The sequence below is a fragment of the Carcharhinus amblyrhynchos genome, chromosome 2 (assembly GCF_965287045.1).
Source record: "Carcharhinus amblyrhynchos chromosome 2, sCarAmb.v2.hapA, whole genome shotgun sequence".
Taxonomy (NCBI): Eukaryota; Metazoa; Chordata; class Chondrichthyes; order Carcharhiniformes; family Carcharhinidae; genus Carcharhinus; species Carcharhinus amblyrhynchos.
The window spans coordinates 132,469,626-132,484,755 of record NC_137325.1 but is presented as its reverse complement, the minus strand read 5'-3'; the positions used below and the strand labels follow the sequence as shown (position 1 = coordinate 132,484,755).

General features: G+C 39.0%; 1 protein-coding gene across 4 annotated transcripts in view; it reads left to right on the top strand.

The window, feature by feature from the left end:
• Positions 1-15,130, top strand: part of LOC145358683 (RNA-binding protein 33-like) — a 182,712-nt gene that overhangs the window by 79,632 nt on the left and 87,950 nt on the right. For all 4 annotated transcript variants that reach the window (XM_080212925.1, XM_080212917.1, XM_080212933.1 and 1 more), the window contains 3 exons: positions 1,504-1,669; positions 10,236-10,423; positions 12,476-12,767. In XM_080212925.1, the coding sequence (XP_080069051.1) occupies positions 1,504-1,669; positions 10,236-10,423; positions 12,476-12,767 (646 nt within the window). The remainder of the gene's footprint in view (positions 1-1,503; positions 1,670-10,235; positions 10,424-12,475; positions 12,768-15,130) is intronic.

Below are 15,130 nucleotides of genomic sequence, written 5' to 3'. Positions count from 1 at the left end.
TAAACTATTCTAGTGTCTCGCTTGACTTGGAAATCTGTTCAGATGCTGTTTGCTGCTTATGGAGACATATCAGAGCCTTGTGTTGACTTATCTTATGTGCTTTCTCATCTGACCATACTTGTGATTAACTTGTGTACCAGTGCTATGTACTGCACTATTGGTTTGGATGCATTATCTACCAACAAATTTCTTAGCAAACCTATATTTGTGAATAATTTAAATTAAAGTCAGATTTAACATGACAACTTATGTATTCAGGTGTCATCCTTGGATCAACGGTAGCATGTTTACAAGAGTTGGAAAGTGTTAGGTTCAAACCCCATTGCAGAAAATGGATGACCATCGACCTTTCAGTGCAGAACAGAAAACACTGTAGGCTGACTAGTGAATATTGCAGTGCTTTTAGCTACTGTAAATATTAATGGTTCTATAATTTTTGCCCCTGAGTAGATAAACCAATTCCCTCAAACTTGCTGCTTAAAGTCTCAATTAAGAGATTTCTAAGTATTAAAAGAACATAGCCTTAGACTGCATCCAGATAAACACATTATCTCTTCCAAGGTTTCAAAGCCCACAAAATTATCTTAGGATGGCTATACATTGAGATTTGTCTTAGTAGCCCACTTATTTAAAAGTTTATCAATATCTGCTCTTCGAAATCTCAAGACTTCGAGAACAACATGTTTATGTGAATTCTTGAGATAATAAATATTGCAGACTACACGTCCTGTATGCTTCAAATATGTATACCTTTTATAGGTTACAACTTATATGTGAAGTTCTAAATGATAACTAAAGGTAATTTTAAGATGTCAACAATATAGTCGAAATACATAAAATGTCTAAATCCACCTGTTCAGCAAACCTTATTTAATAATCAAAGAAATAGTAATGAAAAATATGCTATCGGATCCAGTATGGTTATATTAGATTTTGAAGTATCTCTGCCTCAAGCTAGGGGAATTCTTCAAGATGGCCCCGGAGCATGGTGACATTTTGCAAGTTGTCCCCAGCATACCCTCTAATGCCATCTTTTTTGATCTTTCTCTACACCCTATCTAACTGCAACACGATATTCTGCACTCTATCCTTTCCTTCTCCCTTATGTACCTTATGAATGATTTGCATTTTCTGTATAGCTTGCAAGAAACAATCCTTTTCACTGTATACGAACATGTGACAATAATAAATCAATTCAGCTCAACCCATTGTCTTCCAAAAGTGACTGACTGAAATCTCACAGTTAATGGTGTGTGTTTTTGAAGAAAATCTCTGCAGTTAAGAAACAGACTTTCATTGTCTAGTTTATTAATGCATCTTAGTAACTCAAGTGGTAGTTAAGACTGTTACCAACAATTTTAGGTTAGTTGCTTTTATGTCAGTTCTGTCATCTTATGTTGCCAACCAGATGCTGTTAACCTGGGTTAAACACCTTAAAGTCTTAGATTGTCCATCTAATAAATAACTCTTCGATTAAAAATGTAGCCTTTTTTATATGTTTAGGTAGTGAAACAAATACAGGATGAAGAAAGGAAGGAAGTCTCTGATGATGAAGATGATGATGATGAGGAGTCCGGAAGAATGCGTTTCAAAACTGAGCGGAAGGAAGGAACTGTTATTAGGTTAACAGATGCAGCTAGAAAGAGGAGAAACATTCCAGACACCTTGGGTAAGTGACAAGCAGAAAACACAATTTTGCTGGATAGCTGTGCTTTACTAATCCTGTCAACAAGACAAATCTTTTTCTCCTTTGGTTTGACTCTTCTCTCTTCCTATCCCTTCTATTGACTGAGAGAACTGATGCCAACCAACAGTTAAATGGGAGGATACAGCATTTGGATAGCTTCTGAAAGTGGCCATTTAACATTCTTTAACCCGACAGTACCTGTCAGTATAGCATTCACTGTGTGGAAATTTGCACTCTATCTCAATTCTGTTCTCTCTCACGCACTGCAGAAAATAGAGATGAATCGATGCTGGAAATGATCAGCAGGTCAAGCACCATATGTGGAAACTATCACAGTTCACATTTCAGGTCGTTGATCTTTATCAGAACTGAGGAATGATAGAATCCTTTTTTCCCACTCTTTCACAGGATGTGGGCATCACTGGCCAGGCTAGCCTTTGTTGCTCATACCTAATTGGCCTTGAGAAGGTGGTGGTGAGCTGTCTTCTTAATCTGCTGCAGTCCATGAAATGTACATCCATAGAACTCACCATTGCTGAGGGGTTATCACAGAATCCCTACAGTGCAGAAGGAGGCTATTTGCCCTAAAGCCTGCACTGACAATCCCACCCAGGGCCTATCCCCATAACCCCACATATTTACCCTGCTAATCCCCTGACACCAAGGGGCAAATACCATGACCAATCAACCTAACTCGCACATTAGAAGTGTGGTAGCAAACTGGAACACTCGGAGGAAACCAGTGCAGACATAAGCATGCAAATTCCACATAGACGGTGACCCGAGGCAGGAGTTGAACCCAGGTTCAATTCAGTGCTGTGAGGCAGCAACTGTCTCAGTATGCTGCCCACAGCATGACCACAAGAATCCAGGGTGTGCTGCAGAGGTCTGTCCAAGGTCTCAACTTTTTACAGTTTATGTGAATGACTTGATTGAAGGGCCTGAAAGTATGGTTGCTCAATTTATTGACACAATGTGTCAATATATCAATTGAGCCAGGGCAGTTGAGAGTCAACCACATTGCTGAGGCTCTGGAATCATGTGTAGGCCAGACCAGGTAAGGACAGCAGATCTCCTTCCCTAAAGGACATTAAGAACAAACAAAGAAAAGTACAGCACAGGAACAGGCCTTTTGGCCCTCCAAGCCTGTGCTGATCATGATGCCTTAACTAAACTAACTGAGATCTGCTGTCCTTACCTCGCTCATGCAATAAATGCTTGCCAGCCAGAGGTGACCATGTCCCACAAATAAATGAAAAAACTAAATTTTAAAAAAAAGCCCCTCTGCTCTTCATCTATCCATATCCACTTCAGATCAGCCATGATCTTATTGAATGGCGGGGCAGGCCCGAAGGGCTAGATGGCCTACTCCTGCTCCTATTTCTTATGTTCTTACATCCCGTCCGGCCCCGGCGACTTGTCTATCTTGATAGAATTTATAAGTTCCAACACATCCTTTGGTAGGTTTTTGGTAGGCAAGGGAATTAAGGATTATGGGGAGAAAGTGGGAAAGTGGAACTGAGCCACTTTGGATCAGCCATGATCTTATTGAATGGCGGGGCAGGCTTGAAGGGCTAGATGGCCTACTCCTGCTCCTACTTCTTATGTTCTTATGTCCTTCTGGCTCTCCTAATTTCCTTCTTAAGCTCCTTTCTACAAGCCTTATACTCCTCTAGATCCTTAACACCCCCTAGCTCTCTGAACCTTTTGTATGCCAATAATTGCAAATCTCTGTTCTGAAAAACACCCACTGCTATTCTCTTTCTTCTATAACCAAACCAGTTCTGTATCCATCTAGCCAGCTCTCTGAATCCCATGTGATTTTAGCTTTGTACCAGTGTGCTGTGTGGGACCTTGTCAAACACCTTACTAAAGTCCATATAAACTATATCAACAGCCCTTCCCTCATCAATTATCTTTGTCACCTCTTCAAAAAGTGAACCGGTTGGGTTTCTACAGCAGTCGGCAATGCTTTCATGGTCATTACTAGATTCTTAATTTCTGATACTTTTTATTGAATTCAAATTGCACCATCTGCTGTTGTGGGATTCAAATTCGGGTTCCCAGAACATTAGCTGAGTTTCTGGATTGACACTCTAGCGATAATCTCATTAGGCCATCGCTCCAGAAGCTAATGACTGTGCCACCCTAATTATGATGTGGAGATGCTGGCGTTGGACTGGGGTAAACACAGTAAGAAGTCTGACAACACCAGGTTTAAGTCCAATCGATTTATTCGATATCAGATAAATCGGTTGGACTTGAACCTGGTATTGTCAGACTTCTTACTGTGTCCACCCTAACTAAGCATTATTTTATCTTGCGGCCACTTACTGTCACAATTAAAGGTTTGCCAATTGTGAATCCTAGAGCGTAGGAACTACAAAAGGCTCTATTTTGAATTTTAATGCATGTGTCATCAGATTTCTGCATTCATCAGTGTTTCCTGATGTTTGCATGATTTAGGAATTCATGAGCTTAAGAGCCTATTCTGCTAAAGATAGGGTGCCAGTAACGGGCATATGGAGTTAAGAAGCAGCCTGGATTGGAGTGCAAAGATATTGGAGGGTTGTAAAGCTTGAGTTGATCACAGAAATGCATGAAACCACAGAATGATAGAAAAGAAGGATGAGAATTAAAATGAAGGTGTTGGAGAATTGGCAGTGATTGTCAGTAACGGAATCAGAATGTGTGAAAGAGACTTTGCAAGATAGGAGTAGTATTTTCCTTGGGTAGCTGATGCCGTTGTTTTGCAAGTTAGGTCAGGGGTCCTTTGTGTTGGAGCGGTCCCTCAGTGTTTTGATATTTGTAAGGGGTTCCTGTTTTGTTCATGTTTGCAGATAATTTCTCATTGGAAAACCCAATTGCAGCTTTGAATGTTTGAAGCCCCCTTAGTTTCTGTCAGGCACCACAGGAAAAATGTCTCAAATTGGACACTGCTTTTCATAAGTTCCTGATATTTTGATTCATTGTAAAACAGATCCACACTGAATCCCATGCTGAAGGGTGTTTGACTGTTGCCTTGGTCAAAAGTTTGTAGGTTGTGGCACCAATTCAGAATTTGAATGCAAGGTTTAGGTTGACATTTGTATCGAATTATGCTGTGCAATTTGAATTTCAGAAAAACCACAAGTGCAGATGAGGGTCTTTGTTGTAGAGTTTTCCAGAGATCAGTGTTGGGACCCTTGCTTTTCCTGGTGCGCGTTAAAGACCTAGACCTTAGTGTATGGGCTCAATTTCAAAGTTTGCAGATGTTAGAAAATTTGGAAGCATTGTCAACTGAATAGGATAGTGCAGAACTTGTGAAAGAATGTAGACAAGTTGGTAAATGGATGGACAGGGGCAGAGGAAGTTCAGTGCAGGGAAATGTGAAATGATTCATTTTGTTCTTATGTTCTTAAACATTGTCACTGAAGATATCAGGGGAGGTTAAGAGAGCAGTTAATATAGCATTCAGTATCCTAAGCTTTTTAAATAAAGGGAGAGAGTACAAGAGCAAGGAGGTTATATTGAATTTGAGTAGGTCACTAGTTTGACCTTAACCAGAATTTTGTTCCAGTTCTGGACGCCGCACATCAGGAAAGATGTGAAGGCATAAGAGGAAGTGCAGAAAAGATTCTTGAGAATGGTTCCAGGGATGAGGATCTGCACTTCTGAGGAAAGGTTGGAGAAGTTGGGACAGTTCTTGGGCAAAGAAGGTTGTGATTTGATAACGGTTTCCCGAGTTATGAGGAGTCTAGACAGGATGCACGGGGAGAAACTGTTCTCAGCACAATTCATCTAGTAGATCGAGGATCAAAACTGGGACCTTCTTGGTATGTTTGACACATTTGAAAGTTTGCTGACTCGACAGGGAAATCGTTGGTTATCCTCCATTACAATTGTTCCTAATTTCCCATTATAAATGAGAGAATTAGCAACATTATAAATGGGGAATTATAAATTGGGAATGTTTGAAGATTGACAGCATATTCATGACCAGAATACACATAGGTGAAAATGTTGACCAAAATTTGTAGAGTGAGATCATGACTTTGTAATATAAAGGAGCCTAATTTTAATTTTTAATTGTTTCCATTCTGAATTGCCCTTGAACAGAGCGACTTTTAGAGGACACTTTTTTTGAAGAGTCAACCACATTGCTGTGGATCTGGCGTCGCATGTAGGCCAGACTAGGTAAAGATGGTAGATTTCCTTAGTTCACATTAGTGAACCAGATGGGTTTTTACAACAATTGATTTTGTGGTCATTATTAAACTTTTTAAATGAAATTTGAAACTGGGTCCCCAGAGCGTGCCTCTAGGTTTCTGGATCGCTCGTCTGGTGACAATGCCATCCCCTCCCCATATGAAAACGTGTTACTTTTATTTGATACCTTACACCTGAAATTAAATATATCCTATTTCTTTAGAAAACATATCAAGAATCTTGAAGTGAGCTCATGAATATGTCATACCAAGGCAGAGGTGATAACACAAATAGATGAATCTGTTTTTGGTTGATGATTAGTATAATTATATGGGGAATTGTTTTGAATTCCTTGTTTGATTATTTTTGTGCCATTCTTGTTTTATATCACTAAAAGTAGCACACAGTCTGAGGCTGCAAATGTCTTTCCACTCATTACACTTTGTTGTATTGTGAATGGCAACGTGGGAAATTGCTTTTATTTCTCTTTTCTCCCATCATGAATTGAAGATGGGAAAAGTGTCCTTTTGCTCTCAGAAAGAGTAGAAGAAATGACTCTTCTGTTCCTCCTTGAAATGAAAAAATCTGCGGTTCTGTTTAACAAACGATACTCTGCTTTATTTGGATCTCTCAAAAGCAAACTGGAGCACTGTTCGTTTCAAATCATTGTGGCAATATAAAAAGATTTTCAGCCATTTTCCTCGCAATTATGCTCCACAAACAGCAATAAGAGGGTTGACTGCAATTTGCTTTTCTTCAATTAGTGTTTTCTGCATTAAAATGGTGGCAAATTTTGAAAATTTGAGGTTTTTGGTGGAGGATGGTAAATGAACAGGTTAAAAAGCAGAAAAATCGATAAACACTTACACAAAGACCAGAACTCTGCAGCCACTCTGAACTGAAATCTTGAAGCAGTTGAAAAAGCATTTAAAGGACAATTGACATTTCAGTTCAAGTTGCAAATGTAATCTCCACTTTGTCAGATTTTGCTGACCTAATGTGACAGCTTATTTCTATTGGATGAAAGCGTTCTTGCCAACTGATTAGAGTTGTCGTGTGAAACCATTTTATTATTGGCTATACTGAAATTAATCTCGACATCTAAGAATGCATGAGTAACGTCTGTAATTGCTGATTCACTGTATTGCTGAAATATGAAAAATGTTCCATGCATATTTGAAATAAAAAACCTTTTTTGAAGGTTATTGTAATCTCGAATGCTTTCTCAGTTAAAGAGTGATTGTTGATGTGAAAAGTGTCTTATCTAAAGTTGGTGCTTGAACTCTCTTTTGAGTAGATTTTTCCAAATAATTCATAGCGTTAATAGAAACATGACCAAAATCTGAAATGCTGTGTAGTGTTAAAAGAACTGGTTTTGCTTCCATTATAGTTGTGCCATATTTTGAAAGTGATCTTTGGGAAAATTTGTAGCATTTAATCTTTAACTGAGTATCTGAGAGAGAGAGCAGTTTCACCTAAGAGACAATATGTTGAGTCCAAGACCCATTGTAGAGACTTGATATTTGATGCTATGCAGAGAGAATGTTGAGGTCTTCTTTTTGATGAAGCATTAAATCACTCAGGTAGATGTAAAATATTCTGTGTTGCCATTTAAGAAGAACTGGAAATTTGCCCAGTGTCCTAATCCTTCAGCCACATATCAGTGAAACATTTTTTGATCATTCATTTCATAGGGGCTTGATTGTGCAGATTTGCCCAATTGGTTGTTTTGTGTTTTACATTGCAGTAATGTTTTGGGATGTGCCATGGTTGTGGACGGTTGTGAAATACCTGCAAATTATCACTTCCACCTTCGTTGATCTTAAGTATTCTTGAAGTGCTCAATAAAATGTCTGCTTCCTTTACTGCTGCTATTGTAACCATGAGGCACAAAATATGTTGCACTTTTGTAAAGGGCTGTGCATTTGTGAGCATAGGTATCTAGAGAACAATTTATTATGCAGTTTACCTTGAAATTCCACCCTGTCAGGAATTGATGTAGTCTGTGTGGATTTCAGTAAAGCCTTTGACAAGATCCCACATGGGATGCTTATAAAGAAGGCAAATGCACTTGGGATGCAGAGTAATTTGTGAAGGTGGATTCAAATTTAGCTCAGTTGTAGGAGACAGAGGTTGATGACAGAAGCTACTTTAGTGACTTGAAGCCAGTGTCTACATGAGTCAGCAGCAAATGTGGGAAATGGCCAGTTTATAGGATCGGAGGTTTACAGGCCCTTTGGTCCAGCGTGTCCATGCTGTCCAGCTTTTACCATTAAGTAGTCCCAATTGCCCATGTTTGGCCTATATCCCTCTTTACCAATCCTACCCATGTGACTAAGTGCTTTTTAAAAGATAAGTTTGAACCCACTTCTACTACAATCTCTGGCAGCTTGTTCCAGGCACTCGCCGCCTTCTGCAAAAAAAAATTGTTCCTTTAGATCCTTTGGATCTCTCCCCCTCACTTCGACCTATGCACTCTAATTTAAAATGTGGCCCCATGCATGAAATGTTAGACAAGCCTGTTGTAGAAGCTTGAGCCTTAACAGATAAAATGTGTTTTTCACTTCTTTAGCAATCTAGCTATCTTCCTGAGTTCCATGTTTTATATATTGCTACTCAACTTCATACAGTAAGAAAAGGACTCGCAATAACATGCCACCTTTATGACCATGGGCCGAGTTCCCTGTTAAATCTGAGCCTGGTTGTTTCTGCACTTTTCAGTACATTGCGTCGGACATGTAAAATAAAATAAATTTGGATCAATGTCACAAAATTAAATAGTACTTCCCATGCAGATCTCTTTCAGAAATAGTGCTTACATTGTTCAAAGTATCTGTACAATTTTTGTATATCTGGATGGATAGTATTTATGCCATTTATGATGAGACCTATTCAGAACTTTAAATTGACAATCCGTTGGGGCTTCTGGTCTGCCTCCATCATTATAAACCTTCCACCAGCTTGAGCAATAGGAGGCTAAGGTTTAAGCCGAGCAGTTTTAGGAATTCAAGCTTATACGTTTGTTCTTATAAAATATAAATAAAATCAAATATCCTTAAGGTAAGTTGTTTACCACAGTTATGTTGACATAGTACAGATTTTCAATTAAATTTTCACTGATGCAGAAGTGATTTGCAACTTGTGTGTTTAGATCTTGAATAGCCAGAGATAATGGCCTCCTGCCTTATGTTTTGAATGGTGGATAAATTGGAGGAGTTCATGGATCACATTTACAACACCATAGAGATCAAAATTGGTGGCAGTAACCTTGCCTCTGAGTCAAAGACTTGTCTGTTACCCAGTTAAGTGCTAATCCACATTATCCTTGTGCATAAATGTGGATTAGCATTGAACTGGGTAGCAATAGCGTACTGAAAATCTATTGTCTTTATTTTATATGTGATTTCAGAGCCACAGACTGTCCTCTGAAGTAACCTAGGAAGCAGAGAAAGCTAGAAATGTTCATTGGTTAACCAGTATCTGAGCATAGAAAATGGTGAGGAGAAACTGGGGAGATGCATTAACTGAATAAAGAAGTGCAGGCGTGGATTGAAAACAGCATTACCATGGAAATGAACCATGGTGGTGAAATAGCGAAGAAATTACTGGTCAAAATCTGCAGAGCAGTTAGCGATGGAAGGAGGGAGTATGTCGTCAAATGATGAAATGCATTTGGTTTCTAACGTGCACACATTAACAAGCTGACTGTGGCCATTTTCAGAAAAATTCTGCAGTTCCTGGAAATTTTAAAGCAAACAAGAGAATGCTAGAAGCATTCTAAGCTGGGCAGTGAACTGACTACGTTCCAGGACCCGAAAGTGCTATTTGGTTGGTTCTTTGTCATAGCTGTTGCACACAATCTAAGTCCTTAATCTCAACTGAGGATCTTTACTCGATCCAGCTTTCAGCAAACTCCCCCTCTCTAACAGCATTGTGGGTATTCCTACACCACATGGACTGCAGTGGTTCAAGAAAGCAGCTCACCATCTTCCTAAGGGCAATTAGGGATGGCCAATGAAGCCTGCATACCTTGAATGAAAAAGATGTTGATTTAATGTTTAAATTGGTGCTTATTTTTGAAATCTAAATTGTATACACAATCATATGATACTGGAGTGAAAAAATAGACTTGTCTGCTCATTCAGTCTCCATGAATGCTTTTCTCCCAAGATTCATCTCGTTGAATCTTGTTGCTTATTTCTCTGTATATACTTTACTTGCAATGGTTCTTGTGGTTTATAATTTTGGTTAGCTGGTAGTTTCCTGAGTTTGAAGTAGAAAATAATTATTTCTACCACTGATTTAAATGTTTAGGATCATAATATAATAGCGCAACCAAGTAATGTTTGTGTTTCTTTAGAACTTTCTGATGAGGCTAAGGCAGCACTGCGCGAGTTTGAGGAGACAGAACGCCAACGAAAACAGGGAAAACGAGGACGAAGAGGAGGAGGGCCTGCAGCCAACTTTCCATTTTGTGATCAAAGGAGAGACGGTGGTAGGAGGAGAGAGCAACGGCCGCCCTTGATGCAAGTGCCTCCATCGCTGCAGGTAACTGTCACTTTTTTTTAACTTGTTTCTACTTTTTGTTTTTTTTTCATTAGAAACTGTTCTTGGGTGGCACAGTAGTTTAGCACTGCTGTCTCATAGTGCCAGGGGCCCAGGTTCAATTCCAACCTCGGTTCGCTGTGTGCAGAGTTTGCTCTTTCTCCCCGTGTTTGCATGGGTTTCCTTCCACAGTCCAAAGATATGTGGGTTAGGTTGATTGGCGATGCCAAATTGACTAGTGTTGGCGCTTAGCAGGGTAAATGTGTGGGTTTACAGGAATAGGGCCTGGGTGAGATTGTGGTCAGTACAGACTTGATGGACCAGATGGCCTCCTTCTGTATTGTAGGGACTCTATTCCATGATTCTGTTCTGTCAGTTTAGTGGTTGTGCAACTGGAGGTTGACAGTGTTGTGGAATTGCCAGTGATTGCGTCCAGCCTGCCTTTTCGAGTGCAGTCAGGTAATTTGTCTTTCTTCATTACCTGTTCAGTCATGATTTCTGTGCCTTGTGGAGACGATGGTGCCCTCTGTATTTTTTTCACAGGTTTCCTGTGCTGCTTATCTGTTTTTCAATTTTACGAAACCTGGAGAGTTATCATTGTCTTCAATTGTTTTTCATTTAGAAATTTAGAAATCAATGTGCAATCAAATAAATTCTGGAAAACAGGAGAAGGAAAAGGAAATCTAGATTTGGACAAAGTGTACAAATGAAAAGCTAGTTTAAATCTGAAAACATATTGATGCGTAGCTTATACTGCCAATACGTTGTAAAATTCCATCTGGATTAGACAATCCACCATTTCTTGATTTTTTTCATATGCTCAGAATATTGCCAGCTTTTTTTAAAGCAAGCACTAGCTGCAAATGTTTTTTAACCATTTATGGGATGTGGAGTCACTGGCTTAACCAGCATTTATTAGCCACCTCTAATTGCTGCAGCTTCTGAGGTTAGGTACACCCTCTGTTAGGGAGAAAATTTCACAATTTTGACCCAGCGACAATGAAGGAATGGCGATATATTTCCAAGTCAGGATGGTGAGTGACTTGGAGTGGAACCTCCAGGTATTGGCTGCTATCTCCAAAAGATTGACTATTTCCAAAAAGATTGAATCAAGCATTCTTGGCCATACATGAGTGAAGCTTTGTGATTTCTGGTAGGTGAAGAGAAGGCAAATAGGTTACTTTAAATGTATTAGATGTACTAAACGTAAATATTACCAGTAAGGTCCCAAAATTTGTCTGGCTGTGATTCCTGTTTTGATTTGCCATCCGGCAATGGGATGTACGTGTTGAAAGGTTGGTGAGCATCTCTGATTTTTTTTTCAATCACTTATCTGGAGACGACTTTTCTGGTAATTAATGATCACTTTGAATGAGGTATCAGCGTTCATAGAATCCCTACAGTGCCGAAGAGGTTATTTGGCCCATTGAGTCTGCACCAACTCTCTGAGAGAGCATCTTATCCACACCCCTGCCCCACCTTTGACTGTGGGAGGAACTCATGTAGACATGGGAAGAATGTGGAAACTCCACATAGAGAGTCACCCAGGGCCTGAATTGAACATGGGTCCTGGCACTGTGAAGCAATAGTGCTAGCCACTGTGCCACCCATATATTTTTCATCTTCGCTTTAATTATGCTTTCTTTATACTGTTTACATTAAGAGGATTTAAACATTTTTTAATGGGAGGTTTGTTTTCACCATACAGAAGTTTTACTGCAGCTTAAGTTTCAACATTATTTCTGTTAGTTACATTGGTAAGTCATCAGAAATTGTTGTCCAAAAATGTGCAGGTTAGGAGGATTGGCAATGATCAATGTGTGGGATAGGGGAGGGGAGTGGGCTTAGCTAGGACGCTCTTTTGGAGGATTGGCGTAGACTTGGGTCAAAAGGCCCCCCCCTGCATTGTAGAGATTGTATGGATATTCTTAATATTTGAGTTGTAATAAATTACTTGGTCCAATGTATTGCATAAAATTAAGTTTTTATTGAATGTAAAGACCTTGCCTTGGCTTTTTGAGTGAAAACACTAAAATGAGCTATTTCTTTCCCCAGAATCCTCGTATGACAATTAATTCCACAGAGCATCAACCTGGTAGAGGTAATTTACAACAGAGACGACAGCCACCGCCTCTTCTGGTACCTCAGCGGCATCCTCCCACATCTCAAATGTCTAGCTGCACTCCACAACAACCAGAGCAGCAGCAACAGCAGCAGCAGCAGCAAGAGCAGCAGAACTCAGAAACTGCTTCCATTGGTTTGAATTCAACAGTAATCCCAGCACAGCAACCAAAGAACATTCATATAAATCCTCATTTCCGAGGTCCAGTGGTTACACCTGTGCAAGGTTAGAACTGCAAAAGTGTGTGTAAATTCAACTTTCTGGGAGATAATCCCCTTTTGTTTTCTGAAGACAGTAACGTGTTCAGTGCTGCACTGTCTGAACACCAGGGTTCTTGGCAACATTTTGCCAAAGTGACCTTTCACGTTTAAGCCTAGGCATAAAATGTTCGGGGGCATTTCTTTGAGAGTGGTATTTGAACCTGCTCTTGTCTTCAACTGACAGACGCAATCTTTTTCAAGTATAGGTTACTTGATGTCAGGAACAGAAAGTTTAGCTATTCTTCCCTCTCAATGGACCGGGAACACTCAATGCAGCTGATTCTGATTCTGTCTATTGCTAAACCTGAGATTAGCCAACCTGTGAAAGACCAGATACTGAATTCAGCAGGCTGTGCCATTGGGAAGGCTGGGTGCTATTTTAAATGCATTTTAATTAAAACGTGTTGGCAAGATTCAGGAATGAGAACTGCTGTCAAAAATCAAATTTTATCTTAAAACAAAATATGCATTTAATTAGGTTAAATGTTTTACTCTGTTTTTCTTGCCCATTACAACAAATTAATCAGACTGCAAGTGTAGAAAGAATGCCACAAAAACATTTGCTAATAGGCCGAAGAAGAATTATAACTTTTTACCTTTGGCTTAATTATGCATTTTTATACTGTTTACATTAACAGGATTTCAGCTTTTTTAATGGAGGCTTATTTCCAGCATACAAAATTTAAAGTTTCAACATTATTACTGTTCTATTAATTCACTCCAAAAGTGGTGCAGTCAAATTAAAATTTTGCTTTAGCATCATCTCTCCACTGTTATTGACTGATTCATACAGCTGTATAATTGTTCTACTATATTTTGATTATTAATATTTCCGCCTAAATCTTAACAGAGGGATGTTAGCTGAAGTAATTCCTGTCTTTTCTTCTGGAGCTAATGCCCAACCTAAAAATAAATATGTTCAACCTAAACGAGAGTGATTCTCAGAAGGCTGAAATTCTTTGTAACTTCAATTTTGACCTAGTCAGTGTTGCTCCCCTTGCATCAGTGTTATGTTAAACTTGCCATGAATTGATTTTCGGTCATACTACTTCAGTCATTTAGCTTTTGTCTTCAGTGGAACAGAGGATGCCAAAGTATGGAGGACTATCATTTTGCAGCAAGTACTTTCAGATATCTATTGAAGGAATTTTACTTTTCAGCACTGAAGTTATAATACCATACCCATTAGGATTTACAATTCAAAATTAATGGTCATATAGCGGTTTACACTTGTGTTCAACGTAATTCCTATTATGCGTCTTGTGGCCAATGCAAGATCGCTTCAGGGTTCACAGATGTGAAACTCCTGACCTACCAACATTTTTGGGAATATCTATACAACATAGACTGCAGTGGCTCAATAAGGTGGTTCACCACCATCTTCTCAAGGTTAATTTGAGATGGATAGTCATTGTGGTGATGCCAACAGTCCATGAACGAATGAAGAAAATGTGCAATAAATTAACTCTTGAGAAAAGTCTTTGGCCTTGTTTTTGCTTGCACACTTATTATGCAAGGTACGTATATCTATTCAAGGCTCATTAGAATTTCATAGTCATTGATATTTCAGTTTATATAAAAGCTAATTTGACACTAATAGATTTTTAAAAAATCTATTTTGTTTATGTGGCTTGCTATTGAATCTTCAAATTTGGAAGATGATTTAACAATGGTTGAGTTACTGTTACAGCTGTCAATGAATTAATTTTGGACATTGAGCTCTAAAAGGCTTCCAGAGCTCCCATGTGCAATGCTGTGTTAGAGTGCCGAGTTCACCCTGGCTTGCTTAGGAATTACTCTCTATTTGTGTGCTTTTAACACTGTCCTGCAAGCTTCTGTGAATGTTGATACAGAAATGGATGTTAGCAAAGTAATATATGTATCTGAATTCCAAAATTGTGTTGTTTCATATTTGATGTTTCTTTTATCTGTGAAAAAGAACTGTTTTGTGATTCAGATTTGTTTCTGTGATGTCGCTCTTCTGCCAATTTCTAGATATCTCTCTTATTTTACTTGCTTCAGCATTTTCAAATCTTGGCACATGTTATGCAGTCACTTTGTCAGTGCAATGCTTACTAAATGAAGCAGTGTTTGCCTGATAATTTGGGCAAGTGTGCCTGACTATTTGATAGTGCTTTAGGATGTAGTAGATGGGGGTGGTGATGGGAAAGAGTCAGGTGTTGATTGGACACAAAAATAACAAGCAGAGTAGTAGAAAATGTAATTTGCATTTTTTTGAAAATGGAAATACCTTTAACAAGTCTAGAATGTTTTGTCTTTGTCCCCCTCCCCCAGAATTAATTTTTTTAATACTACATTTCCCAAATA